At 45.7% G+C, this 27008-nt stretch overlaps 1 protein-coding gene across 1 annotated transcript in view; it reads right to left on the reverse strand.

Annotated features, from left to right (window-relative positions):
• Window positions 1–27008, reverse strand: part of LOC115117450 (sushi, von Willebrand factor type A, EGF and pentraxin domain-containing protein 1-like) — a 98552-nt gene that overhangs the window by 54428 nt on the left and 17116 nt on the right. The window contains exons 9-17 of the mRNA XM_065024990.1: window positions 23528–23659; window positions 21728–21919; window positions 20327–20448; window positions 19398–19503; window positions 17881–18090; window positions 17226–17462; window positions 15923–16084; window positions 15066–15227; window positions 14469–14630 (exon numbers count right to left, since the gene is read on the reverse strand). Of these exons, the coding sequence (XP_064881062.1) occupies window positions 14469–14630; window positions 15066–15227; window positions 15923–16084; window positions 17226–17462; window positions 17881–18090; window positions 19398–19503; window positions 20327–20448; window positions 21728–21919; window positions 23528–23659 (1485 nt within the window). The remainder of the gene's footprint in view (window positions 1–14468; window positions 14631–15065; window positions 15228–15922; window positions 16085–17225; window positions 17463–17880; window positions 18091–19397; window positions 19504–20326; window positions 20449–21727; window positions 21920–23527; window positions 23660–27008) is intronic.

A 27008-nucleotide genomic window follows, 5' to 3' on the forward strand; every position in this document is an offset into this window, starting at 1 on the left:
CAGTAGTCACATGTCTAATACATTTCCATTCCCCAGTAGTCACATGTCTAATACATTTCCATTCCCCAGTAGTCACATGTCTAATACATTTCCATTCCCCAGTAGTCACATGTCTAATACATTTCCATTCCCCAGTAGTCACATGTCTAATACATTTCCATTCTCCAGTAGTCACATGTCTAATACATTTCCATTCTCCAGTAGTCACATGTCTAATACATTTCCATTCCCCAGTAGTCACATGTCTAATACATTTCCATTCTCCAGTAGTCACATGTCTAATACATTTCCATTCTCCAGTAGTCACATGTCTAATACATTTCCATTCCCCAGTAGTCACATGTCTAATACATTTCCATTCTCCAGTAGTCACATGTCTAATACATTTCCATTCCCCAGTAGTCACATGTCTAATACATTTCCATTCCCCAGTAGTCACATGTCTAATACATTTCCATTCCCCAGTAGTCACATGTCTAATACATTTCCATTCTCCACTAGTCACACGTCTAATACATTTCCATTCCCCAGTAGTCACATGTCTAATACATTTCCATTCCCCAGTAGTCACATGTCTAATACATTTCCATTCCCCAGTAGTCACATGTCTAATACATTTCCATTCCCCTGTAGTCACATGTCTAATACATTTCCATTCTCCACTAGTCACACGTCTAATACATTTCCATTCCCCAGTAGTCACACGTCTAATACATTTCCATTCCCCAGTAGTCACATGTCTAATACATTTCCATTCCCCAGTAGTCACATGTCTAATACATTTCCATTCCCCAGTAGTCACATGTCTAATACATTTCCATTCCCCAGTAGTCACATGTCTAATACATTTCCATTCTCCAGTAGTCACATGTCTAATACATTTCCATTCCCCAGTAGTCACATGTCTAATACATTTCCATTCCCCAGTAGTCACATGTCTAATACATTTCCATTCTCCAGTAGTCACATGTCTAATACATTTCCATTCTCCAGTAGTCACATGTCTAATACATTTCCATTCTCCAGTAGTCACATGTCTAATACATTTCCATTCCCCAGTAGTCACATGTCTAATACATTTCCATTCTCCAGTAGTCACATGTCTAATACATTTCCATTCCCCAGTAGTCACATGTCTAATACATTTCCATTCTCCACTAGTCAAATGTCTAATACATTTCCATTCCCCAGTAGTCACATGTCTAATACATTTCCATTCTCCAGTAGTCACATGTCTAATACATTTCCATTCCCCAGTAGTCACATGTCTAATACATTTCCATTCTCCAGTAGTCACATGTCTAATACATTTCCATTCCCCAGTAGTCACACGTCTAATACATTTCCATTCCCCAGTAGTCACACGTCTAATACATTTCCATTCTTTCCTGAGCCTTTATCAAAATCCCTTTTCCATTCAGTGGCCAAGTCTCAAACAATGTTGTATGTCTAAGGTCTCAAATAAGGCTCTGTTACCAGTCTAGTGTCATTTTGACCAGAGCCATGTGTCAGTAGTCCTATGAGGAATAGGATGGCATTACAGGTGCAGACTCAGGTCAAAGGTTGGGCACTATAGGGGAAAAGGGTGTCATGAATACACTATAATTCAGTTCAAACTTAATTTTCACCAGAGGAACATTTGGTTGCATATATACTGTATGAGCAATAAGGAATATGGTGTAATTAAGTAAATAAATTCAACCAGTGTAGTGTAATAGTAGGTTGTGATGTGAAACTCAGCCAGTGTAGTGTAACAGTAGGGTGTGATGTGAAACTCAGCCAGTGTAGTGTAACAGTAGGGTGTGATGTGAAACTCAGCCAGTGTAGTGTAATAGTAGGGTGTGATATGAAACTCAGCCAGTGTAGTGTAACAGCAGGGTGTGATATGAAACTCAGCCAGTGTAGTGTAACAGTAGGGTGTGATGTGAAACTCAGCCAGTGTAGTGTAACAGTAGGGTGTGATGTGAAACTCAGCCAGTGTAGTGTAACAGTAGGGTGTGATATGAAACTCAGCCAGTGTAGTGTAACAGCAGGGTGTGATATGAAACTCAGCCAGTGTAGTGTAACAGTAGGGTGTGATGTGAAACTCAGCCAGTGTAGTGTAACAGTAGGGTGTGATGTGAAACTCAGCCAGTGTAGTGTAACAGTAGGGTGTGATGTGAAACTCAGCCAGTGTAGTGTAACAGTAGGGTGTGATATGAAACTCAGCCAGTGTAGTGTAACAGTAGGGTGTGATGTGAAACTCAGCCAGTGTAGTGTAACAGTAGGTTGTGATATGAAACTCAGCCAGTGTAGTGTAACAGTAGGGTGTGATGTGAAACTCAGCCAGTGTAGTGTAAGTAGGGTGTGATGTGAAACTCAGCCAGTGTAGTGTAACAGTAGGTTGTGATATGAAACTCAGCCAGTGTAGTGTAACAGTAGGGTGTGATGTGAAACTCAGCCAGTGTAGTGTAAGTAGGGTGTGATGTGAAACTCAGCCAGTGTAGTGTAACAGTAGGGTGTGATATGAAACTCAGCCAGTGTAGTGTAACAGTAGGGTGTGATATGAAACTCAGCCAGTGTAGTGTAACAGTAGGGTGTGATATGAAACTCAGCCAGTGTAGTGTAACAGTAGGGTGTGATATGAAACTCAGCCAGTGTAGTGTAACAGTAGGTTGTGATGTGAAACTCAGCCAGTGTAGTGTAACAGTAGGGTGTGATATGAAACTCAGCCAGTGTAGTGTAACAGTAGGGTGTGATATGAAACTCAGCCAGTGTAGTGTAACAGTAGGATGTGATGTGAAACTCAGCCAGTGTAGTGTAACAGTAGGGTGTGATGTGAAACTCAGCCAGTGTAGTGTAACAGTAGGTTGTGATGTGAAACTCAGCCAGTGTAGTGTAACAGTAGGGTGTGATGTGAAACTCAGCCAGTGTAGTGTAACAGTAGGGTGTGATGTGAAACTCAGCCAGTGTGAGCCAGTGTAGTGTAACAGTAGGGTGTGATGTGAAACTCAGCCAGTGTAGTGTAACAGTAGGGTGTGATGTGAAACTCAGCCAGTGTAGTGTAACAGTAGGGTGTGATGTGAAACTCAGCCAGTGTAGTGTAACAGTAGGGTGTGATGTGAAACTCAGCCAGTGTAGTGTAACAGTAGGGTGTGATGTGAAACTCAGCCAGTGTAGTGTAACAGTAGGGTGTGATGTGAAACAGTAGGGTGTGATGTGAAACTCAGCCAGTGTAGTGTAACAGTAGGGTGTGATGTGAAACTCAGCCAGTGTAGTGTAACAGTAGGGTGTGATGTGAAACTCAGCCAGTGTAGTGTAACAGTAGATGTGATGTGAAACTCAGCCAGTGTAGTGTAACAGTAGGGTGTGATGTGAAACTCAGCCAGTGTAGTGTAACAGTAGGGTGTGATGTGAAACTCAGCCAGTGTAGTGTAACAGTAGGGTGTGATGTGAAACTCAGCCAGTGTAGTGTAACAGTAGGGTGTGATGTGAAACTCAGCCAGTGTAGTGTAACAGTAGGGTGTGATGTGAAACTCAGCCAGTGTAGTGTAACAGTAGGGTGTGATGTGAAACTCAGCCAGTGTAGTGTAACAGTAGGGTGTGATGTGAAACTCAGCCAGTGTAGTGTAACAGTAGGGTGTGATGTGAAACTCAGCCAGTGTAGTGTAACAGTAGGGTGTGATGTGAAACTCAGCCAGTGTAGTGTAACAGTAGGGTGTGATGTGAAACTCAGCCAGTGTAGTGTAACAGTAGGGTGTGATGTGAAACTCAGCCAGTGTAGTAACAACAGGGTGTGATGGTGTGATGTAACAGTAGGGTGTGATGTGAACTCAGCCAGTGTAGTGTAACAGTAGGGTGTGATGTGAAACTCAGCCAGTGTAGTGTAACAGTAGGGTGTGATGTGAAACTCAGCCAGTGTAGTGTAACAGTAGGGTGTGATGTGAAACTCAGCCAGTGTAGTGTAACAAGGGTGTGATGTGAAACTCAGCAGTGTAGTGTAACAGTAGGGTGTGATGTGAAACTCAGCCAGTGTAGTGTAACAGTAGGGTGTGATGTGAAACTCAGCCAGTGTAGTGTAACAGTAGGGTGTGATGTGAAACTCAGCCAGTGTAGTGTAACAGTAGGGTGTGATGTGAAACTCAGCCAGTGTAGTGTAACAGTAGGGTGTGATGTGAAACTCAGCCAGTGTAGTGTAACAGTAGGGTGTGATGTGAAACTCAGCCAGTGTAGTGTAACAGTAGGGTGTGATGTGAAACTCAGCCAGTGTAGTGTAACAGTAGGGTGTGATGTGAAACTCAGCCAGTGTAGTGTAACAGTAGGGTGTGATGTGAAACTCAGCCAGTGTAGTGTAACAGTAGGGTGTGATGTGAAACTCAGCCAGTGTAGTGTAACAGTAGTGTGATGTGAAACTCAGCCAGTGGTGTGATGTGATGAAACTCAGCCAGTGTAGTGTAACAGTAGGGTGTGATGTGAAACTCAGCCAGTGTAGTGTAACAGTAGGGTGTAAACAGTGGGTGTGATGTGAAACTCAGCCAGTGTAGTGTAACAGTAGTGTAAAAGTGTAGGGTGTGATGTGAAACTCAGCCAGTGTAGTGTAACAGTAGGGTGTGATGTGAAACTCAGCCAGTGTAGTGTAACAGTAGGGTGTGATGTGAAACTCAGCCAGTGTAGTGTAACAGTAGGGTGTGATGTGAAACTCAGCCAGTGTAGTGTAACAGTAGGGTGTGATGTGAAACTCAGCCAGTGTAGTGTAACAGTAGGGTGTGATGTGAAACTCAGCCAGTGTAGTGTAACAGTAGGGTGTGATGTGAAACTCAGCCAGTGTAGTGTAACAGTAGGGTGTGATGTGAAACTCAGCCAGTGTAGTGTAACAGTAGGGTGTGATGTGAAACTCAGCCAGTGTAGTGTAACAGAAACTAGGGTGTGATGTGAAACTCAGCCAGTGTAACAGTAGTGTAAGCCAGTAGGGTGTGATGTGAAACTCAGCCAGTGTAGTGTAACAGTAGGGTGTGATGTGAAACTCAGCCAGTGTAGTGTAACAGTAGGGTGTGATGTGAAACTCAGCCAGTGTAGTGTAACAGTAGGGTGTGATGTGAAACTCAGCCAGTGTAGTGTAACAGTAGGGTGTGATGTGAAACTCAGCCAGTGTAGTGTAACAGTAGGGTGTGATGTGAAACTCAGCCAGTAGTGTAACAGTAGGGTGTGATGTGAAACTCAGCCAGTGTAGTGTAACAGTAGGGTGTGATGTGAAACTCAGCCAGTGTAGTGTAACAGTAGGGTGTGATGTGAAACTCAGCCAGTAACAGTAGTGTGATGTGAAACTCAGCCAGTGTGTAACAGTAGGGTGTGATGTGAAACTCAGCCAGTGTAGTGTAACAGTAGGGTGTGATGTGAAACTCAGCCAGTGTAGTGTAACAGTAGGGTGTGATGTGAAACTCAGCCAGTGTAGTGTAACAGTAGGGTGTGATGTGAAACTCAGCCAGTGTAGTGTAACAGTAGGGTGTGATGTGGAACTCAGCCAGTGTAGTGTAACAGTGTGTGATGTCAGCCAGTAAACAGTAGGGTGTGATGTGAAACTCAGCCAGTGTAGTGTAACAGTAGGGTGTGATGTGAAACTCAGCCAGTGTAGTGTAACAGTAGGGTGTGATGTAACTCAGCCAGTGGTGTAACAGTAGGGTGTGATGTGAAACTCAGCCAGTGTAGTGTAACAGTAGGGTGTGATGTGAAACTCAGCCAGTGTAGTGTAACAGTAGGGTGTGATATGAAACTCAGCCAGTGTAGTGTAACAGTAGGGTGTGATGTGAAACTCAGCCAGTGTAGTGTAACAGTAGGGTGATGTGAAACTCAGCCAGTGTAGTGTAACAGTAGGGTGTGATGTGAAACTCAGCCAGTGTAGTGTAACAGTAGGGTGTGATGTGAAACTCAGCCAGTGTAGTGTAACAGTAGGGTGTGATGTGAAACTCAGCCAGTGTAGTGTAACAGTAGGGTGTGATGTGAAACTCAGCCAGTGTAGTGTAACAGTAGGGTGTGATGTGAAACTCAGCCAGTGTAGTGTAACAGTAGGGTGTGATGTGAAACTCAGCCAGTGTAGTGTAACAGTAGGGTGTGATGAAACTCAGCCAGTGTAGTGTAACAGTAGGGTGTGATGTGAAACTCAGCCAGTGTAGTGTAACAGTAGGGTGTGATGTGAAACTCAGCCAGTGTAGTGTAACAGTAGGGTGTGATGTGAAACTCAGCCAGTGTAGTGTAACAGTAGGGTGTGATGTGAAACTCAGCCAGTGTAGTGTAACAGTAGGGTGTGATGTGAAACTCAGCCAGTGTAGTGTAACAGTAGGGTGTGATGTGAAACTCAGCCAGTGTAGTGTAACAGTAGGGTGTGATGTGAAACTCAGCCAGTGTAGTGTAACAGTAGGGTGTGATGTGAAACTCAGCCAGTGTAGTGTAACAGTAGGGTGTGATGTGAAACTCAGCCAGTGTAGTGTAACAGTAGGGTGTGATGTGAAACTCAGCCAGTAGTGTAGTGTAACAGTAGTGTAACAGTAGGGTGTGATGTGAAACTCAGCCAGTGTAGTGTAACAGTAGGGTGTGATGTGAAACTCAGCCAGTGTAGTGTAACAGTAGGGTGTGATGTGAAACTCAGCCAGTGTAGTGTAACAGTAGGGTGTGATGTGAAACTCAGCCAGTGTAGTGTAACAGTAGGGTGTGATGTGAAACTCAGCCAGTGTAGTGTAACAGTAGGGTGTGATGTGAAACTCAGCCAGTGTAGTGTAACAGTAGGGTGTGATGTGAAACTCAGCCAGTGTAGTGTAACAGTAGGGTGTGATGTGAAACTCAGCCAGTGTAGTGTAACAGTAGGGTGTGATGTGAAACTCAGCCAGTGTAGTGTAACAGTAGGGTGTGATGGGGGTGTGATGTGAAACTCAGCCAGTGTAGTGTAACAGTAGGGTGTGATGTGAAACTCAGCCAGTGTAGTGTAACAGTAGGGTGTGATGTGAAACTCAGCCAGTGTAGTGTAACAGTAGGGTGTGATGTGAAACTCAGCCAGTGTAGTGTAACAGTAGGGTGTGTGAAACTCAGCCAGTGTAGTGTAACAGTAGGGTGTGATGTGAAACTCAGCCAGTGTAGTGTAACAGTAGGGTGTGATGTGAAACTCAGCCAGTGTAGTGTAACAGTAGGGTGTGATGTGAAACTCAGCCAGTGTAGTGTAACAGTAGGGTGTGATGTGAAACTCAGCCAGTGTAGTGTAACAGTAGGGTGTGATGTGAGTGTAAACAGTAGGGTGTGATGTGAAACTCAGCCAGTGTAGTGTAACAGTAGGGTGTGATGTGAAACTCAGCCAGTGTAGTGTAACAGTAGGGTGTGATGTGAAACTCAGCCAGTGTAGTGTAACAGTAGGGTGTGATGTGAAACTCAGCCAGTGTAGTGTAACAGTAGGGTGTGATGTGAAACTCAGCCAGTGTAGTGTAACAGTAGGGTGTGATGTGAAACTCAGCCAGTGTAGTGTAACAGTAGGGTGTGATGTGAAACTCAGCCAGTGTAGTGTAACAGTAGGGTGTGATGTGAAACTCAGCCAGTGTAGTGTAACAGTAGGGTGTGATGTGAAACTCAGCCAGTGTAGTGTAACAGTAGGGTGTGATGTGAAACTCAGCCAGTGTAGTGTAACAGTAGGGTGTGATGTGAAACTCAGCCAGTGTAGTGTAACAGTAGGGTGTGATGTGAAACTCAGCCAGTGTAGTGTAACAGTAGGGTGATGTGAAACTCAGCCAGTGTAGTGTAACAGTAGGGTGTGATGAAACTGCCAGTGAAACTCAGCCAGTGTAGTGTAACAGTAGGGTGTGATGTGAAACTCAGCCAGTGTAGTGTAACAGTAGGGTGTGATGTGAAACTCAGCCAGTGTAGTGTAACAGTAGGGTGTGATGTGAAACTCAGCCAGTGTAGTGTAACAGTAGGGTGTGATGTGAAACTCAGCCAGTGTAGTGTAACAGTAGGGTGTGATGTGAAACTCAGCCAGTGTAGTGTAACAGTAGGGTGTGATGTGAAACTCAGCCAGTGTAGTGTAACAGTAGGGTGTGATGTGAAACTCAGCCAGTGTAGTGTAACAGTAGGGTGTGATGTGAAACTCAGCCAGTGTAGTGTAACAGTAGGGTGTGATGTGAAACTCAGCCAGTGTAGTGTAACAGTAGGGTGTGATGTGAAACTCAGCCAGTGTAGTGTAACAGTAGGGTGTGATGTGAAACTCAGCCAGTGTAGTGTAACAGTAGGGTGTGATGTGAAACTCAGCCAGTGTAGTGTAACAGTAGGGTGTGATGTGAAACTCAGCCAGTGTAGTGCCAGTAACAGTAGGGTGTGATGTGAAACTCAGCCAGTGTAGTGTAACAGTAGGGTGTGATGTGAAACTCCAGCCAGTGTAGTGTAACAGTAGGGTGTGATGTGAAACTCAGCCAGTGTAGTGTAACAGTAGGGTGTGATGTGAAACTCAGCCAGTGTAGTGTAACAGTGTGTGATGTGAAACTCAACAGTGTAGGGTGTGATGTGAAACTCAGCCAGTGTAGTGTAACAGTAGGGTGTGATGTGAAACTCAGCCAGTGTAGTGTAACAGTAGGGTGTGATGTGAAACTCAGCCAGTGTAGTGTAACAGTAGGGTGTGATGTGAAACTCAGCCAGTGTAGTGTAACAGTAGGGTGTGATGTGAAACTCAGCCAGTGTAGTGTAACAGTAGGGTGTGATGTGAAACTCAGCCAGTGTAGTGTAACAGTAGGGTGTGATGTGAAACTCAGCCAGTGTAGTGTAACAGTAGGGTGTGATGTGAAACTCAGCCAGTGTAGTGTAACAGTAGGGTGTGATGTAAACTCCAGCCAGTGTAGTGTAACAGTGTGATGTGAAACTCAGCCAGTGTAGTGTAACAGTAGGGTGTGATGTGAAACTCAGCCAGTGTAGTGTAACAGTAGGGTGTGATGTGAAACTCAGCCAGTGTAGTGTAACAGTAGGGTGTGATGTGAAACTCAGCCAGTGTAGTGTAACAGTAGGGTGTGATGTCAGCCAGTGTAAACTAGGGTGTGATGTGAAACTCAGCCAGTGTAGTGTAACAGTAGGGTGTGATGTGAAACTCAGCCAGTGTAGTGTAACAGTAGGGTGTGATGTGAAACTCAGCCAGTGTAGTGTAACAGTAGGGTGTGATGTGAAACTCAGCCAGTGTAGTGTAACAGTAGGGTGTGATGTGAAACTCAGCCAGTGTAGTGTAACAGTAGGGTGTGATGTGAAACTCAGCCAGTGTAGTGTAACAGTAGGGTGTGATGTGAAACTCAGCCAGTGTAGTGTAACAGTAGGGTGTGATGTGAAACTCAGCCAGTGTAGTGTAACAGCCAGGTAGTGTGATGTGAAACTCAGCCAGTGTAGTGTAACAGTAGGGTGTGATGTGAAACTCAGCCAGTGTAGTGTAACAGTAGGGTGTGATGTGAAACTCAGCCAGTGTAGTGTAACAGTAGGGTGTGATGTGAAACTCAGCCAGTGTAGTGTAACAGTAGGGTGTGATGTGAAACTCAGCCAGTGTAGTGTAACAGTAGGGTGTGATAGGGTGAAACTCAGCCAGTGTAGTGTAGGTGTGATGTAAACTCAGCCAGTGTAGTGTAACAGTAGGGTGTGATGTGAAACTCAGCCAGTGTAGTGTAACAGTAGGGTGTGATATGAAACTCAGCCAGTGTAGTGTAACAGTAGGGTGTGATGTGAAACTCAGCCAGTGTAGTGTAACAGTAGGGTGTGATGTGAAACTCAGCCAGTGTAGTGTAACAGTAGGGTGTGATGTGAAACTCAGCCAGTGTAGTGTAACAGTAGGGTGTGATGTGAAACTCAGCCAGTGTAGTGTAACAGTAGTGTGAAAACTCAGCCAGTGTAGTGTAACAGGGTGTGATATGAAACTCAGCCAGTGTAGTGTAACAGTAGGGTGTGATGTGAAACTCAGCCAGTGTAGTGTAACAGTAGGGTGTGATATGAAACTCAGCCAGTGTAGTGTAACAGTAGGGTGTGATGTGAAACTCAGCCAGTGTAGTGTAACAGTAGGTTGTGATATGAAACTCAGCCAGTGTAGTGTAACAGTAGGTTGTGATATGAAACTCAGCCAGTGTAGTGTAACAGTAGGGTGTGATGTGAAACTCAGCCAGTGTAGTGTAAGTAGGGTGTGATGTGAAACTCAGCCAGTGTAGTGTAACAGTAGGTGTGATGTGAAACTCAGCCAGTGTAGTGTAACAGTAGGGTGTGATGTGAAACTCAGCCAGTGTAGTGTAACAGTAGGGTGTGATGTGAAACTCAGCCAGTGTAGTGTAACAGTAGGGTGTGATGTGAAACTCAGCCAGTGTAGTGTAACAGTAGGGTGTGATGTGAAACTCAGCCAGTGTAGTGTAACAGTAGGGTGTGATGTGAAACTCAGCCAGTGTAGTGTAACAGTAGGGTGTGATGTGAAACTCAGCCAGTGTAGTGTAACAGTAGGGTGTGATGTGAAACTCAGCCAGTGTAGTGTAACAGTAGGGTGTGATGTGAAACTCAGCCAGTGTAGTGTAACAGTAGGGTGTGATGTGAAACTCAGCCAGTGTAGTGTAACAGTAGGGTGTGATGTGAAACTCAGCCAGTGTAGTGTAACAGTAGGGTGTGATGTGAAACTCAGCCAGTGTATGTAACAGAATGTGAAACTCAGCCAGTGTAGTGTAACAGTAGGGTGTGATGTGAAACTCAGCCAGTGTAGTGTAACAGTAGGGTGTGATGTGAAACTCAGCCAGTGTAGTGTAACAGTAGGGTGTGATGTGATGTGAAACTCAGCCAGTGTAGTGTAACAGTAGGGTGTGATGTGAAACTCAGCCAGTGTAGTGTAACAGTAGGGTGTGATGTGAAACTCAGCCAGTGTAGTGTAACAGTAGGGTGTGATGTGAAACTCAGCCAGTGTAGTGTAACAGTAGGGTGTGATGTGAAACTCAGCCAGTGTAGTGTAACAGTAGGTAACAGTGTGATGTGAAACTCAGCCAGTGTAGTGTAACAGTAGGGTGTGATGTGAAACTCAGCCAGTGTAGTGTAACAGTAGGGTGTGATGTGAAACTCAGCCAGTGTAGTGTAACAGTAGGGTGTGATGTGAAACTCAGCCAGTGTAGTGTAACAGTAGGGTGTGATGTGAAACTCAGCCAGTGTAGTGTAACAGTAGGGTGTGATGTGAAACTCAGCCAGTGGGTGTGAGTGTAACAGTGTAGGGTGTGATGTGAAACTCAGCCAGTGTAGTGTAACAGTAGGGTGTGATGTGAAACTCAGCCAGTGTAGTGTAACAGTAGGGTGTGATGTGAAACTCAGCCAGTGTAGTGTAACAGTAGGGTGTGATGTGAAACTCAGCCAGTGTAGTGTAACAGTAGGGTGTGATGTGAAACTCAGCCAGTGTAGTGTAACAGTAGGGTGTGATGTGAAACTCAGCCAGTGTAGTGTAACAGTAGGGTAACAGCCAGTGTAGTGTAACAGTAGGGTGTGATGTGAAACTCAGCCAGTGTAGTGTAACAGTAGGGTGTGATGTGAAACTCAGCCAGTGTAGTGTAACAGTAGGGTGTGATGTGAAACTCAGCCAGTGTAGTGTAACAGTAGGGTGTGATGTGAAACTCAGCCAGTGTAGTGTAACAGTAGGGTGTGATGTGAAACTCAGCCAGTGTAGTGTAACAGTAGGGTGTGATGTGAAACTCAGCCAGTGTAGTGTAACAGTAGGGTGTGATGTGAAACTCAGCCAGTGTAGTGTAACAGTAGGGTGTGATGTGAAACTCAGCCAGTGTAGTGTAACTAGTGTAGTAACAGTAGGTGTGATGTGAAACTCAGCCAGTGTAAATGTAACAGTAGGGTGTGATGTGAAACTCAGCCAGTGTAGTGTAACAGTAGGGTGTGATGTGAAACTCAGCCAGTGTAGTGTAACAGTAGGGTGTGATGTGAAACTCAGCCAGTGTAGTGTAACAGTAGGGTGTGATGTGAAACTCAGCCAGTGTAGTGTAACAGTAGGGTGTGATGTGAAACTCAGCCAGTGTAGTGTAACAGTAGGGTGTGATGTGAAACTCAGCCAGTGTAGTGTAACAGTAGGGTGTGATGTGAAACTCAGCCAGTGTAGTGTAACAGTAGGGTGTGATGTGAAACTCAGCCAGTGTAGTGTAACAGTAGGGTGTGATGTGAAACTCAGCCAGTGTAGTGTAACAGTAGGGTGTGATGTGAAACTCAGCCAGTGTAACAGTAGGGTGTGATGTGAAACTAGCCAGTGTAGTGTAACAGTAGGGTGTGATGTGAAACTCAGCCAGTGTAGTGTAACAGTAGGGTGTGATGTGAAACTCAGCCAGTGTAGTGTAACAGTAGGGTGTGATGTGAAACTCAGCCAGTGTAGTGTAACAGTAGGGTGTGATGTGAAACTCAGCCAGTGTAGTGTAACAGTAGGGTGTGATGTGAAACTCAGCCAGTGTAGTGTAACAGTAGGGTGTGATGTGAAACTCAGCCAGTGTAGTGTAACAGTAGGGTGTGATGTGAAACTCAGCCAGTGTAGTGTAACAGTAGGGTGTGTGAAACTCAGCCAGTGGTGTAGATGTGAAAAACTCAGCCAGTGTAGTGTAACAGTAGGGTGTGATGTGAAACTCAGCCAGTGTAGTGTAACAGTAGGGTGTGATGTGAAACTCAGCCAGTGTAGTGTAACAGTAGGGTGTGATGTGAAACTCAGCCAGTGTAGTGTAACAGTAGGGTGTGATGTGAAACTCAGCCAGTGTAGTGTAACAGTAGGGTGTGATGTGAAACTCAGCCAGTGTAGTGTAACAGTAGGGTGTGATGTGAAACTCAGCCAGTGTAGTGTAACAGTAGGGTGTGATGTGAAACTCAGCCAGTGTAGTGTAACAGTAGGGTGTGATGTGAAACTCAGCCAGTGTAGTGTAACAGTAGGGTGTGATGTGAAACTCAGCCAGTGTAGTGTAACAGTAGGGTGTGATGTGAAACTCAGCCAGTGTAGTGTAACAGTAGGGTGTGATGTGAAACTCAGCCAGTGTAGTGTAACAGTAGGGTGTGATGTGAAACTCAGCCAGTGTAGTGTAACAGTAGGGTGTGATGTGAAACTCAGCCAGTGTAGTGTAACAGTAGGGTGTGATGTGAAACTCAGCCAGTGTAGTGTAACAGTAGGGTGTGATGTGAAACTCAGCCAGTGTAGTGTAACAGTAGGGTGTGATGTGAAACTCAGCCAGTGTAGTGTAACAGTAGGGTGTGATGTGAAACTCAGCCAGTGTAACAGTGTAACAAACTCAGCCAGTGTAGTGTAACAGGGTGTGATGTGAAACTCAGCCAGTGTAGTGTAACAGTAGGGTGTGATGTGAAACTCAGCCAGTGTAGTGTAACAGTAGGGTGTGATGTGAAACTCAGCCAGTGTAGTGTAACACTAGCCAGTGTGATGTGATGAAACTCAGCCAGTGTAGTGTAACAGTGTAACAGTAGGGTAACAGTAGGGTGTGATGTGAACTCAGCCAGTGTAGTGTAACAGTAGGGTGTGATGTGAAACTCAGCCAGTGTAGTGTAACAGTAGGGTGATGATGTGTAAACTGATGTGAAACCAGCCAGTGTAGTGTAACAGTAGGGTGTGATGTGAAACTCAGCCAGTGTAGTGTAACAGTAGGGTGTGATGTGAAACTCAGCCAGTGTAGTGTAACAGTAGGGTGTGATGTGAAACTCAGCCAGTGTAGTGTAACAGTAGGGTGTGATGTGAAACTCAGCCAGTGTAGTGTAACAGTAGGGTGTGATGTGAAACTCAGCCAGTGTAGTGTAACAGTAGGGTGTGATGTGAAACTCAGCCAGTGTAGTGTAACAGTAGGGTGTGATGTGAAACTCAGCCAGTGTAGTGTAACAGTAGGGTGTGATGTGAAACTCAGCCAGTGTAGTGTAACAGTAGGGTGTGATGTGAAACTCAGCCAGTGTAGTGTAACAGTAGGGTGTGATGTGAAACTCAGCCAGTGTAGTGTAACAGTAGGGTGTGATGTGAAACTCAGCCAGTGTAGTGTAACAGTAGGGTGTGATGTGAAACTCAGCCAGTGTAGTGTAACAGTAGGGTGTGATGTGAAACTCAGCCAGTGTAGTGTAACAGTAGGGTGTGATGTGAAACTCAGCCAGTGTAGTGTAACAGTAGGGTGTGATGTGAAACTCAGCCAGTGTAGTGTAACAGTAGGGTGTGATGTGAAACTCAGCCAGTGTAGTGTAACAGTAGGGTGTGATGTGAAACTCAGCCAGTGTAGTGTAACAGTAGGGTGTGATGTGAAACTCAGCCAGTGTAGTGTAACAGTAGGGTGTGATGTGAAACTCAGCCAGTGTAGTGTAACAGTAGGGTGTGATGTGAAACTCAGCCAGTGTAGTGTAACAGTAGGGTGTGATGTGAAACTCAGCCAGTGTAGTGTAACAGTAGGGTGTGATGTGAAACTCAGCCAGTGTAGTGTAACAGTAGGGTGTGATGTGAAACTCACTGGAGCAGTGTTGTATGGCAGTGGCCCCGGTGACTGTGGTGGTGCCATAGAAAGGGCAGGCGAGGCAGTAGGAGCGGCCGTGGTCGGGTTGGTAGTAGTCTCTGGGGCAGGGGTAGCAGGGGACCAACCCTGTTCTAGAGAAATGACCTGCCAAACAAGGAACTGGAGGGGAAGGGGAGATGGGAGACAGTTAGTCAGTGTCACACATGAAAGTAAGCTCAGTAATCATATTTTTATGCATAGTAAGTGAGTTCAGTCATAATAGTAATTGAGTTCAGTCACAGTGTCATGTCTGTGATTTCCCCTCCCCTCTTTTATTTTATTTAACTAGGCAAGTTAATAACAAATTCTTATTTACAATGACGGCCTACACCGGCCAAACCTACCCCGGCCAGACGCTGGGGCAATTGTGCGCCGCCCTTTGGGCCTCCCGATCACGGCCGGATATGTTTCAACCTGGATTCGAACCAGGGGCTGTAGTGACGCCTCTTACACTGAGATGCAGTACCTTAGACCCCTGCCTCTTCACAGGGTCAGTGGTGTGTTCAGAGTCTGAGTACTGTATAGTTTCTGTCTCTCTCTCTCTCTCTAACTCACCTCCACACTCAGACATCTCCCTTGCCCCGCTGGTGACGGTGGAGGTCTCATCCGGACAGACCAGACACTCTCTGGACCCAAACCCAGGCTGGTAGTGCCCCAGTGGGCACGACTCACACGTCTCCAGCCCGTTCACAGAGTAACCTCCAGGCCTGCACTGCTCTGAAAACACACACAGAAACACATACACTATAAACATATCACAGTCATTGAGTTTTTGCCTTCAGGATATTGTAGAAAAGGTGCCACCTGCTCATGATGAATAGAGTTGATGATACAGTATTTTAGGACCCAACATTTTTCCTGGTCAGTTCTGACAAGGTACTGAGACCCAGTGTTTTTTTCCAAGTCAGATCACTTGGTCAGAAAATCTCCAGGCCTATGTACAGTATAACCAATGTATGAGGACCTTGTACATGTCTTTTACCTCTGGAGGGTTACAGTGTTTTACCTCTGGACGGTTACAGTGTTTTACCTCTGGAGGGTTACAGCATTTACCTCTGGAGGGTTACATTGTTTTACCTCTGGAGGGTTACAGCATTTACCTCTGGAGGGTTACAGTGCTTTACCTCTGGAGGGTTACAGTGCTTTACCTCTGGAGGGTTACAGTGCTTTACCTCTGGAGGGTTACAGTGCTTTACCTCTGGAGGGTTACAGTGCTTTACCTCTGGACGGTTACAGTGTTTTACCTCTGGAGGGTTACATTGTTTTACCTCTGGAGGGTTACAAAGTTTTACCTCTGGAGGGTTACAGTGTTTTACCTCTGGAGGGTTACAGTGTTTTACCTCTGGAGGGTTACAGTGTTTTACCTCCAGAGGGTTACATTGTTCTTCCTCTGGAGGGTTACAGTTCTTTACCTTTGCACTGGTCCTGGCTGCGTGCGTGGAGGTAGGCTGTGGAGGATCCATCAGGACAGGTCTTACACTCCATCTGACCCTCCTGTTCCTGGAAGGACCCCAGCCAGCAGCTCTCACACTCTGCATACTCCAGGGAGTAGTAGGTTCCCACTGGACACTGGACTGGAACACACAGAATACATAACCACATATAATCAGCTACATTACCACACATAACCAGAAATATTTACACATTACCACACATATTTACACATTACCACACATAACCAGACATATTTACACATTACCACACATAACCGTACATGTTTACACATTGGCACACATAGCCAGACATATTTACACATTACCACACATAACCGTACATGTTTATACAGTACCACACATAGCCAGACATATTTACACATTACCACACATAGCCAGACATATTTACACATTACCACACATAACCGTACATGTTTACACATTACCACACATAGCCAGACATAGTTACATATTTACACACATAGCCAGACATATTTACACATTACCACACATAACCGTACATGTTTATACAGTACCACACATAGCCAGACATATTTACACATTACCACACATAGCCAGACATATTTACACATTACCACACATAACCGTACATGTTTATACAGTACCACACATAGCCAGACATATTTACATATTTACACACATAGCCAGACATATTTACACATTACCACACATAACCGTACATGTTTATACAGTACCACACATAGCCAGACATATTTACACATTACCACACATAGCCAGACATATTTACACATTACCACACATAACCGTACATGTTTATACAGTACCACACATAGCCAGACATATTTACACATTACCACACATAGCCAGACATATTTACACATTACCACACATAGCCAGACATATTTACACATTACCACACATAGCCAGACATATTTACACATTACCACACATAGCCAGACATATTTACACATTACCACACATAGCCAGACATATTTACACATTACCACACATAGCCAGACATATTTACACATTACCACACATAGCCAGACATATTTACACATTACCACACATAGCCAGACATATTTACACATTACCACACATAACTAGAGAGTAGTAGATCCCCACCTGGACACTGGACTGAGGCACACAGCAACCCATATGGACACTCATCCGTTAATTAATTCATCCATCCATCAATCCATTCATTCATTCATTAATACTCCATGTGGACACTGTGAACCTGGAGACCATGCTAAAGATATATACTGTTACTGTGTGTATCTCATGGCCCACTACTCACCACACATCCTCCCCTTCAGTACAGACCCAGGTCGGCAGAACAGAGAGGCCGTCTTGCTCTCCAGGGACTTGGGGTCAGCCACCACAATCATCTCCGAAGACACGTGATATGACGACAGAGGCTGCTTGGCCAGCGTCCGCTTCAGCCGATTGGTCAGCTGCTCCAGGGTCCGCAACAGGCGCTTCTGATTGGCTACCTCCACCGAGTCATTCCTGGACGAGGGCAACGGGATGCTTGCTGGGAGAATGGGCACAGCTCAAAGGACGGGACTCGAACGACAACAACAACAACACTCAATTCTAAATTCGTCCCGACTCCCCTCTAGGCCAGGGCTATTCAATGGCTATGCAATTCCGACCCTCTAAGGCCAAATTATCTGGTAGTTAAATGATCAATTAACGTAGTTGATTGGCCAAAGACTTCACTCCCAGACTCCCATAATGAATATAATTCATTATGTCTACCCTGGTTGGTCTGAAACAACTTTATTTGATGCCAAGTGCTTCCCAATGGGCAGAAAAGTGTAAGTCCATCGGGCATTATGTGAGCACATCCAAAGAAACTTGCCAGGTGCAAAATATACTGTCATATGCTTAGTAACATGAACATGAGTGTGTTCACACGGGTATGATGACAGTCCCTCCACCATAGCTACCTGTGATGTTGAAGAAGATCTGTATCTTTTGGTCTCTGGTGGGGCCGGCGATCTTACGGTGCCTCTTGGCGCGGTAATGGGAGGTTCCCGTCCTGCCGGTACCGTCCTGTTGCATAGGAGTTCTCTGGCTGTCCGTGGCAAAGCCTGTATCGAAGTAGGCATAGTCCTGACCACTCTGGGGTCCCCAGTTACTGCCCCATCCTCCTGGACCTGGGAGACAGGAGGCAGAGGGGAGACAGTTAACATACTGCTTGACTAGTTGGGCCCAAGCTTGCTGTACAACATTAAAACCTATTCAGTCTGTCTACAAACAGGCTCTTAAAGTGCTTGATAGGAAGCCCAATAGCCATCATCATTGTCAGGGGAGGCAGAGGGGAGACAGAGGGGAGGCAGAGGGGAGACAGAGGGGAGACAGAGGGGAGGAAGAGGGGAGGGGGAGGGGAGGCAGAGGGGAGGCAGATGGGAGACAGAGGGGAGACAGAGGGGAGGCAGAGGGGAGGCAGAGGGGAGACAGAGGGGAGACAGAGGGGAGGCAGAGGGGAGACAGAGGGGAGACAGAGGGGAGGCAGAGGGGAGGCAGATGGGAGACAGAGGGAGACAGAGGGGAGGCAGAGGGGAGACAGAGGGGAGGAAGAGGGGAGGGGAGGGGAGGCAGAGGGGAGGCAGATGGGAGGAAGAGGGAGACAGAGGGGAGGCAGAGGGGAGGAAGAGGGGGAGGGGAGACAGAGGGGACAGAGGGGAGGAAGAGGGGAGGGGAGGGGAGACAGAGGGGAGACAGAGGGGAGGAAGAGGGGAGGGGGGGAGGCAGAGGGGAGGGGAGGGGAGACAGAGGGGAGGAAGAGGGAGGGGAGGGGAGACAGAGGGGAGGCAGATGGGAGACAGAGGGGAGACAGAGGGGAGGTAGAGGGGAGGCAGAGGGGAGACAGAGGGGAGACAGAAGGGAGACAGAGGGGAGGCAGAGGGGAGGCAGAGGGGAGACAGAGGGGAGGAAGAGGGGAGGGGAGGGGAGGCAGAGGGAGACAGAGGGAGGAAGAGGGGAGGGGAGGGAGGCAGAGGGGAGGCAGAGGGGAGACAGAGGGGAGGCAGAGGGGAGACAGAGGGGAGGCAGAGGGGAGGCAGAGGGGAGACAGAGGGGAGACAGAGGGGAGGAAGAGGGGAGGGGGAGGGGAGGCAGAGGGGAGGCAGAGGGGAGACAGAGGGGAAGAAGAGGGGAGGGGAGGGAAAGAGAGGGAGGGGTAGGGAGAAGGAGAGGGGGGCAAGGGGGTTGGGAGAGCGGAGAGAGAGGGAGAGAGGGAAGGGGTGAAGGAAGAGGGGGGGTGGGTTATAGGGCAAATACATTCATGTCGAGGCTCTACTGCTTGTACAGTACAATCTTATAGTTGGGCCACGGAGTTTTTACAGGCAACATGACCTGTCCAGGAATAAAAAATCTGGCCGTTCGTATAACCTATAACAAGGTCACATGATCACATGGTCAGGGAAAACTCCTGGCCCAATAGTAATTGAAAAGGTCTTACCGATGGCGAATCCATTCTCATAGTCGTAGTTGTACTCCAGACAGTGGCCCTGTGACATCACATCTAACTTGCAGGCAACATCATCATTACTGCAGATGGTCGGGAGCTATGGATACAGTTGAGAGAGAAAGGAAACGTATTGTGTGTGTGTGTGTGTGTGTGTGTGTGTGTGTGTGTGTGGTGTGTGGTGTGTGGTGTGTGGTGTGTGTGTGTGTGTGTGTGTGTGTGTGTGTGTGTGTGTGTGTGTGTGTGTGTGTGTGTGTGTGTGGTGTGTGGTGTGTGGTGTGTGTGTGTGTGTGTGTGTGTGTGTGTGTGTGTGTGTGTGTGTGTGTGGTGTGTGGTGTGTGTGGTGTGTGTGTGTGTGTGTGTGTGTGTGTGTGTGTGTGTGTGTGTGTGGTGTGTGTGTGTGTGTGGTGTGTGTGTGTGTGTGGTGTGTGGTGTGGTGTGTGTGTGTGTGTGTGTGTGTGTGTGTGTGTGTGTGTGTGGTGTGTGGTGTGTGGTGTGTGTGTGGTGTGGTGTGTGTGTGTGTGTGTGTGTGTGTGTGTGTGTGTGTGTGTGTGTGTGTGTGTGTGGTGTGTGTGCGGTGTGTGTGTGTGTGGTGTGTGTGTGTGTGTGTGTGTGTGTGTGTGTGTGTGTGTGTGTGTGTGTGTGTGTGTGTGTGTGTGGTGTGTGGTGTGTGTGTGTGTGGTGTGTGGTGTGTGGTGTGTGATGTGTGTGTGTGTGTGTGTGTGTGTGTGTGGTGTGTGGTGTGTGGTGTGTGGTGTGTGGTGTGGTGTGGTGTGTGTGTGTGTGTGGTGTGTGGTGTGTGGTGTGTGTGTGTGCGGTGTGCGGTGTGCGGTGTGCGGTGTGCGGTGTGCGAGGTGCGAGGTGTGTGGTGTGTGGTGTGTGTGTGTGTGTGTGTGTGTGTGTGTGTACTCCTGTGTTCTCACCATGTCTCCTAGTTTAGTGCTGAACTCCCCGGTGAAGGACTTGACCAGATCCAGGTCATCACAGCGAGAGGCTTTGAACAGCATCTCAAAGGGCTTAATCCCATGGTTGGCAATACGGTTCACTGAGATAGAGGGACAGGACATACAGACATGAACACACATGATTTCATTTCAATGATGAATAGCATGCATGTACAGCTACTGTAACTGTAATAGAAGAGGTGGCAAGAGAGGATGCGACTAAATACGAAGTGTTTTTATCACTGGTACTATTTTCACAATCATGTGGTGAACCTTCAAAACTCTTTGTACACAACTCCAAACTGGTAACACTAGTAAACCAGCCAGTCTTACATTTAAAACCTTTCATTGTGCATTCCTTTTGTTTTACGACATCTTAAACCCAAATAAAAGTTTACTGTGAAATTTAATGAGTACGTTGGTTTAATCACCAAAACACAATATAATGACATCTTCCATATTAAGTCATTTTAACAACCAGTTAATCCAATAGCAAATTTAATAAACATGATTCAAAATGGCCCTTTAATGTAGTTTGCAACAGTACTGTAAATTACAATACATGACACTGTTTTCACATTAGGCAGGACCCATTCAAATTGATCAATTTATAGGTGTGATCATTGAAGACATCTTTCACAATGTGATCTATTGAAAGAAATGAAAGAAACATAATGTTTAGCAGCCACTAGTTTGCATTAAGTCTGTCTCATCGAAATCGCAGTAAATGTCCTCATTGGTCATACTTTAGCTTCTCATTGACATCACAGTAAATGTCCTCATTGGTCATACTTTAGCTTCTCATTGACATCACAGTAAATGTCCTCATTGGTCATACTTTAGCTTCTCATTGACATCCCAGTAAATGTCCTCATTGTTCATGCACCTGGGGATCAACCTTTCGGCACGGCGAATCCAAGCCTGACATACTGTAGGTATGACATCGTTGCATATCTCATCCATGGCCTGAAGTAGGGTGATACGCTCATGGGGATGGCAATCATACATCTTAAGAGTTTTGAAAATTGTTGTGAAAATTGACCACATACTTCTGAAAATTGACCACATGCTTGTGAAAATTGACCACATACTTGTGAAAATTGACCACATGCTTGTGAAAATTGACCACATGCTTGTGAAAATTGACCACATGCTTGTGAAAATTGACCACATGCTTGTGAAAATTGACCACATGCTTGTGAAAATTGACCACATACTTGTGAAAATTGCACCAAAGTGCTGAAAAAAACAGCCAAAGAAAATGTACTGCAGGTGTCTGTCCCAAATGGCAGCCATACCCAAAGACCAGGGTTCAAAGTAGTGCACTATATAGTGAACAGGGTTCCATTTGGGATGCAGCCTATGACTAAGGTCACTCACAGGAGCAGTCGGGTCTGTCGGGCGAGTGTGGCGGCTCCCACACTCCGTTGTTAGCACAGAAGTAGCTGTGGACGTCCTGCTGTGTGAAACTGTATCCGTCTTTACAGTACAGAGTACAGTTGACCCCGTCCTCCTCTTCTGAACAGGAGAACTCCCCATTCACTGGGACGAAGGGCTGTTCACAGGTGGACCCTGGAATATAACAGAGACACGCAGAGCTTCATCGGCAATGTAGTTATGGGGCTGGCTGGATTCTATTAAATAAAATACTAATTGTATTTATTTTGTGTGCACCCAGTCTCTACATTGATAGGTAATGTAGTACAATATGAAGGAAGGAAAGTGGATGGCAAATGTGAAGTACAGAAGCACAGAACAGTTGATTTGAGATGTCATCCTATTCCAAAATAGTGAAGCTCTGCTTCAACCAAATAAAAACATATATTAAATATGCCATAAATACATGAACATTAAAACAAATCCCGTAGTTGAATGAAGATCTAAGTGCTTGTGGTGTACAGGTCTACCTTGTAAAGCCACAACACGGCAAAGATAGACATGTACAGAGTAAACTAGTAATCTCTAGAATACTCTGGTCATCTCTAGTAAACTCTGGTCATTTCTAGTATACTTTAGTATACTCTAGAATACTCTGGTCATCTCTAGTAAACTCTGGTCATTTCTAGTATACTCTAGTAATCTCTAGAATACTCTGGTCATCTCTAGTAAACTCTGGTCATTTCTAGTATACTTTAGTATACTCTAGAATACTCTGGTCATCTCTAGTAAACTCTGGTCATTTCTAGTATACTCTAGTATACTCTAGAATACTCTGGTCATCTCTAGTAAACTCTGGTCATTTCTAGTATACTCTAGTAATCTCTAGAATACTCTGGTCATCTCTAGTAAACTCTGGTCATTTCTAGTATACTCTAGTAATCTCTAGAATACTCTGGTCATCTCTAGTAAACTCTGGTCATTTCTAGTATACTCTAGTATACTCTAGAATACTCTGGTCATCTCTAGTAAACTCTGGTCATTTCTAGTATACTCTAGTAATCTCTAGAATACTCTGGTCATCTCTAGTAAACTCTGGTCATATCTAGTATACTCTAGTAATCTCTAGAATACTCTGGTCATCTCTAGTAAACTCTGGTCATTTCTAGTATACTCTAGTAATCTCTAGAATACTCTGGTCATCTCTAGTAAACTCTGGTCATTTCTAGTATACTTTAGTATACTCTAGAATACATTGGTTGTCTCTAGTAAACTGGTTAACTCTAGTATACTCTAGTATACTCTAGAATATATTGGTCATCTCTAGTGAACTCTGGTCAAATCTAGTATACTCTAGTAAAGTCCGGTCAACTCTGGTCAATGAGCAAATTCTAGTAAACTCTGGTCAACGCTAGTCTACTCTGGTCAGCTCTAGTCTACTCTGGTCAGCTCTAGTCTACTCTGGTCAACTCTAGTCTACTCTGGTCAGCTCTAGTCTACTCTGGTCAGCTCTGGTCAACTCTAGTCTACTCTGGTCAGCTCTAGTCTACTCTGGTCAACTCTGGTCAGCTCTGGTCAACTCTAGTCTACTCTGGTCAGCTCTAGTCTACTCTGGTCAGCTCTAGTCTACTCTGGTCAACTCTAGTCTACTCTGGTCAACTCTAGTCTACTCTGGTCAGCTCTAGTCTACTCTGGTCAACTCTGGTCAACTCTAGTCTACTCTGGTCAACTCTAGTCTACTCTAGTCTACTCTGGTCATCTCTACTATGCTCTAGTAAACTCTAGTAAACTCATTCCTTTTACCTTGTACAGTGATGGTGAGGTGGCAGGTGCGGTTGTTGCCTGCCTGATCCGTAGCTGTGTAGCTCACCACCGTCTCTCCGACAGGGAATAGAGAGCCTGGTGTGTGCGTGGTGGACACACTCAGACGCCCACCTGAGAATGGTACACAACACACAAAAACAATAACTAACACTTACAGTATATATGATCTTGCAGACCGTCTCTGGGATATTAAAGCAGAGACAAACTCTGTACCAACTATGTACTTTGGTTTTCTTATCCTTCGTTGGACCATGGGTTTAAATCCCGGGTTTAACCCTCGAAGGTCAAATGTCTTGTCATTGTCACTGCTGCTCCCGAGTGGCGCAGTGGTCTAAGGCACTGCATCTCAGTGCTAGAGGCATCACTACAGACCTTGGTTCGATTCCAGGCTGTTTCACAATCAGCCGTGATTGGGAGACCCATAGGGCGGTGCACAATTGGACCAGCGCCGTCCGGGTTAGAGTTCAGCCGGGGTAGGCCGTCATTGTAAATAAGAATTTGTTCTCAGCTGACATACCTAGTTACATGAAATGTATGAAATGAAAATAAAATACAAAATAATTCATGTTTAAAAGACACCTAGATAAAGTACAGTATCATTAATAGCCCTGCAGAGAGCAGTGGTGTGTCAGTTACCATAGATGGGCAGAATGAGTCACTCTAGTCCTGGTTAACCACAACAGTTATACAAAGGCAGGGCATGTTGACACATGTTGGAACGGCTGGTCTCTCTCTCAGAGCATCACATGGCATCAGAATAAATAATATCATCCTCATCTGGGCAGACTGGGGGTACTTGCTACCATCTGGATAAATTAATAGATGGAGGGATTGATGAAGGGATGGATGGATGGATTAGAGAGAGAAAGAGAGAGAGAAAAAGAAAGATACTGTCCTAGGCACAAAGACACAAAGACACACATACACACACACACACACACTGTCCCCAGGGGTAGCCTTGTACTACAGTAGTGATTCACCAAGTCAAGGGCTTGATGATTAGTAGACAAGTTGAATCATGTGTGCTAGCTCTGGAATAGATCAAATACATGGAACTGGTGGGGGCCCAGAGGAGAGGATTGAGAACCATTGGTCTAACACAGACACAGCAGAGTAGAGGTGAACCACTGGTCTAGACACAGACACAGCAGAGTAGAGGTGAACCACTGGTCTAGACACAGACACAGCAGAGTAGAGGTGAACCACTGGTCTAGACACAGACACAGCAGAGTAGAGGTGAACCACTGGTCTAGACACAGATACAGTAGAGTAGAGGAGAACCACTGGTCTAACAGACACAGTAGAGTAGAGGAGAACCACTGGTCTAACAGACACAGTAGAGTAGAGCAGGGTAGAACAACTGGTCTAGACACAGACACAGTGGAGTAGAGTAGAACCACTGGTCTAGACACAGACACAGTAGAGTAGAGTAGAACCACTGGTCTAGACACAAACACAGTAGAGTAGAGTAGAACCACTGGTCTAGACACAGACACAGTAGAGTAGAGTAGAACCACTGGTCTAGACACAGACACAGTAGAGTAGAGTAGAACCACTAGTCTAGACACAGACACAGTGGAGTAGAGTAGAACCACTGGTCTAGACACAGACACAGTAGAGTAGAGTAGAACCACTGGTCTAGACACAGACACAGTAGAGTAGAGTAGAACCACTGGTCTAGACACAGACACAGTGGAGTAGAGTAGAACCACTGGTCTAGACACAGACACAGTAGAGTAGAGTAGAACCACTGGTCTAGACACAGACACAGTAGAGTAGAGTAGAACCACTGGTCTAGACACAGACACAGTAGAGTAGAGTAGAACCACTGGTCTAGACACAGACACAGTAGAGTAGAGTAGAACCACTGGTCTAGACACAGACACAGTAGAGTAGAGTAGAACAACTGGTCTAGACACAGACACAGTAGAGTAGAGTAGAACCACTGGTCTAGACACAGACACAGTGGAGTAGAGTAGAACCACTGGTCTAGACACAGACACGGTAGAGTAGAGTAGAACAACTGGTCTAGACACAGACACAGTAGAGTAGAGGTGAACCACTGGTCTAGACACAGACACAGTAGAGTAGAGGAGAACCACTGGTCTAGACACAGACACAGTAGAGTAGAGGAGAACCACTGGTCTAACAGACACAGTAGAGTAGAGGAGAAACACTGATCTAGACACAGACACAGTAGAGTAGAGGTGAACCACTGATCTAGACACAGACACAGACACAGTAGAGTAGAGGAGAACCACTGATCTAGACACAGTAGAGTAGAACCACTGGTCTAGACACAGACACAGTTGAGTAGAGTAGAACCACTGGTCTAACAGACACAGTAGAGTAGAGGTCAACCACTGGTCTAGACACAGACACAGGAGAGTAGATTAGAACCACTGGTCTAGACACAGTAGAGTAGAGTGGAACCACTGGTCTAGACACAGTAGAGTAGAGTAGAACCACTGGTCTAGACACAGTAGAGTAGAGTAGAACCACTGGTCTAGACACAGACACAGTAGAGTAGAGTAGAACCACTGGTCTAGACACAGACACAGTAGAGTAGAGTAGAACCACTGGCCTAGACACAGACACAGTGGAGTAGAGTAGAACCACTGGTCTAGACACAGACACAGTAGAGTAGAGTAGAACCACTGGTCTAGACACAGTAGAGTAGAGTAGAACCACTGGTCTAGACACAGACACAGTAGAGTAGAGTAGAACCACTGGTCTAGACACAGACACAGTAGAGTAGAGTAGAACCACTGGTCTAGACACAGACACAGTGGAGTAGAGTAGAACCACTGGTCTAGACACAGACACAGTAGAGTAGAGTATAACCACTGGTCTAGACACAGACACAGTAGAGTAGAGGAGAACCACTGGTCTAGACACAGACACAGTAGAGTAGAGGAGAACCACTGGTCTAACAGACACAGTAGAGTAGAGGAGAACCACTGATCTAGACACAGACACAGTAGAGTAGAGGTGAACCACTGATCTAGACACAGACACAGACACAGTAGAGTAGAGGTGAACCACTGGTCTAGACACAGTAGAGTAGAGGAGAACCACTGGTCTAACAGACACAGTAGAGTAGAGGAGAACCACTGGTCTAGACACAGACACAGTAGAGTAGAGGTGAACCACTGGTCTAGACACAGACACAGTAGAGTAGAGGAGAACCACTGATCTAGACACAGTAGAGTAGAACCACTGGTCTAGACACAGACACAGTTGAGTAGAGTAGAACCACTGGTCTAACAGACACAGTAGAGTAGAGGTGAACCACTGGTCTAGACACAGACACAGGAGAGTAGAGTAGAACCACTGGTCTAGACACAGTAGAGTAGAGTGGAACCACTGGTCTAGACACAGTAGAGTAGAGTAGAACCACTGGTCTAGACACAGACACGGTAGAGTAGAGTAGAACCACTGGTCTAGACACAGACACAGT

The sequence above is a fragment of the Oncorhynchus nerka genome, linkage group LG12 (genome assembly GCF_034236695.1).
Source record: "Oncorhynchus nerka isolate Pitt River linkage group LG12, Oner_Uvic_2.0, whole genome shotgun sequence".
In the NCBI taxonomy this organism is placed as follows: domain Eukaryota; kingdom Metazoa; phylum Chordata; class Actinopteri; order Salmoniformes; family Salmonidae; genus Oncorhynchus; species Oncorhynchus nerka.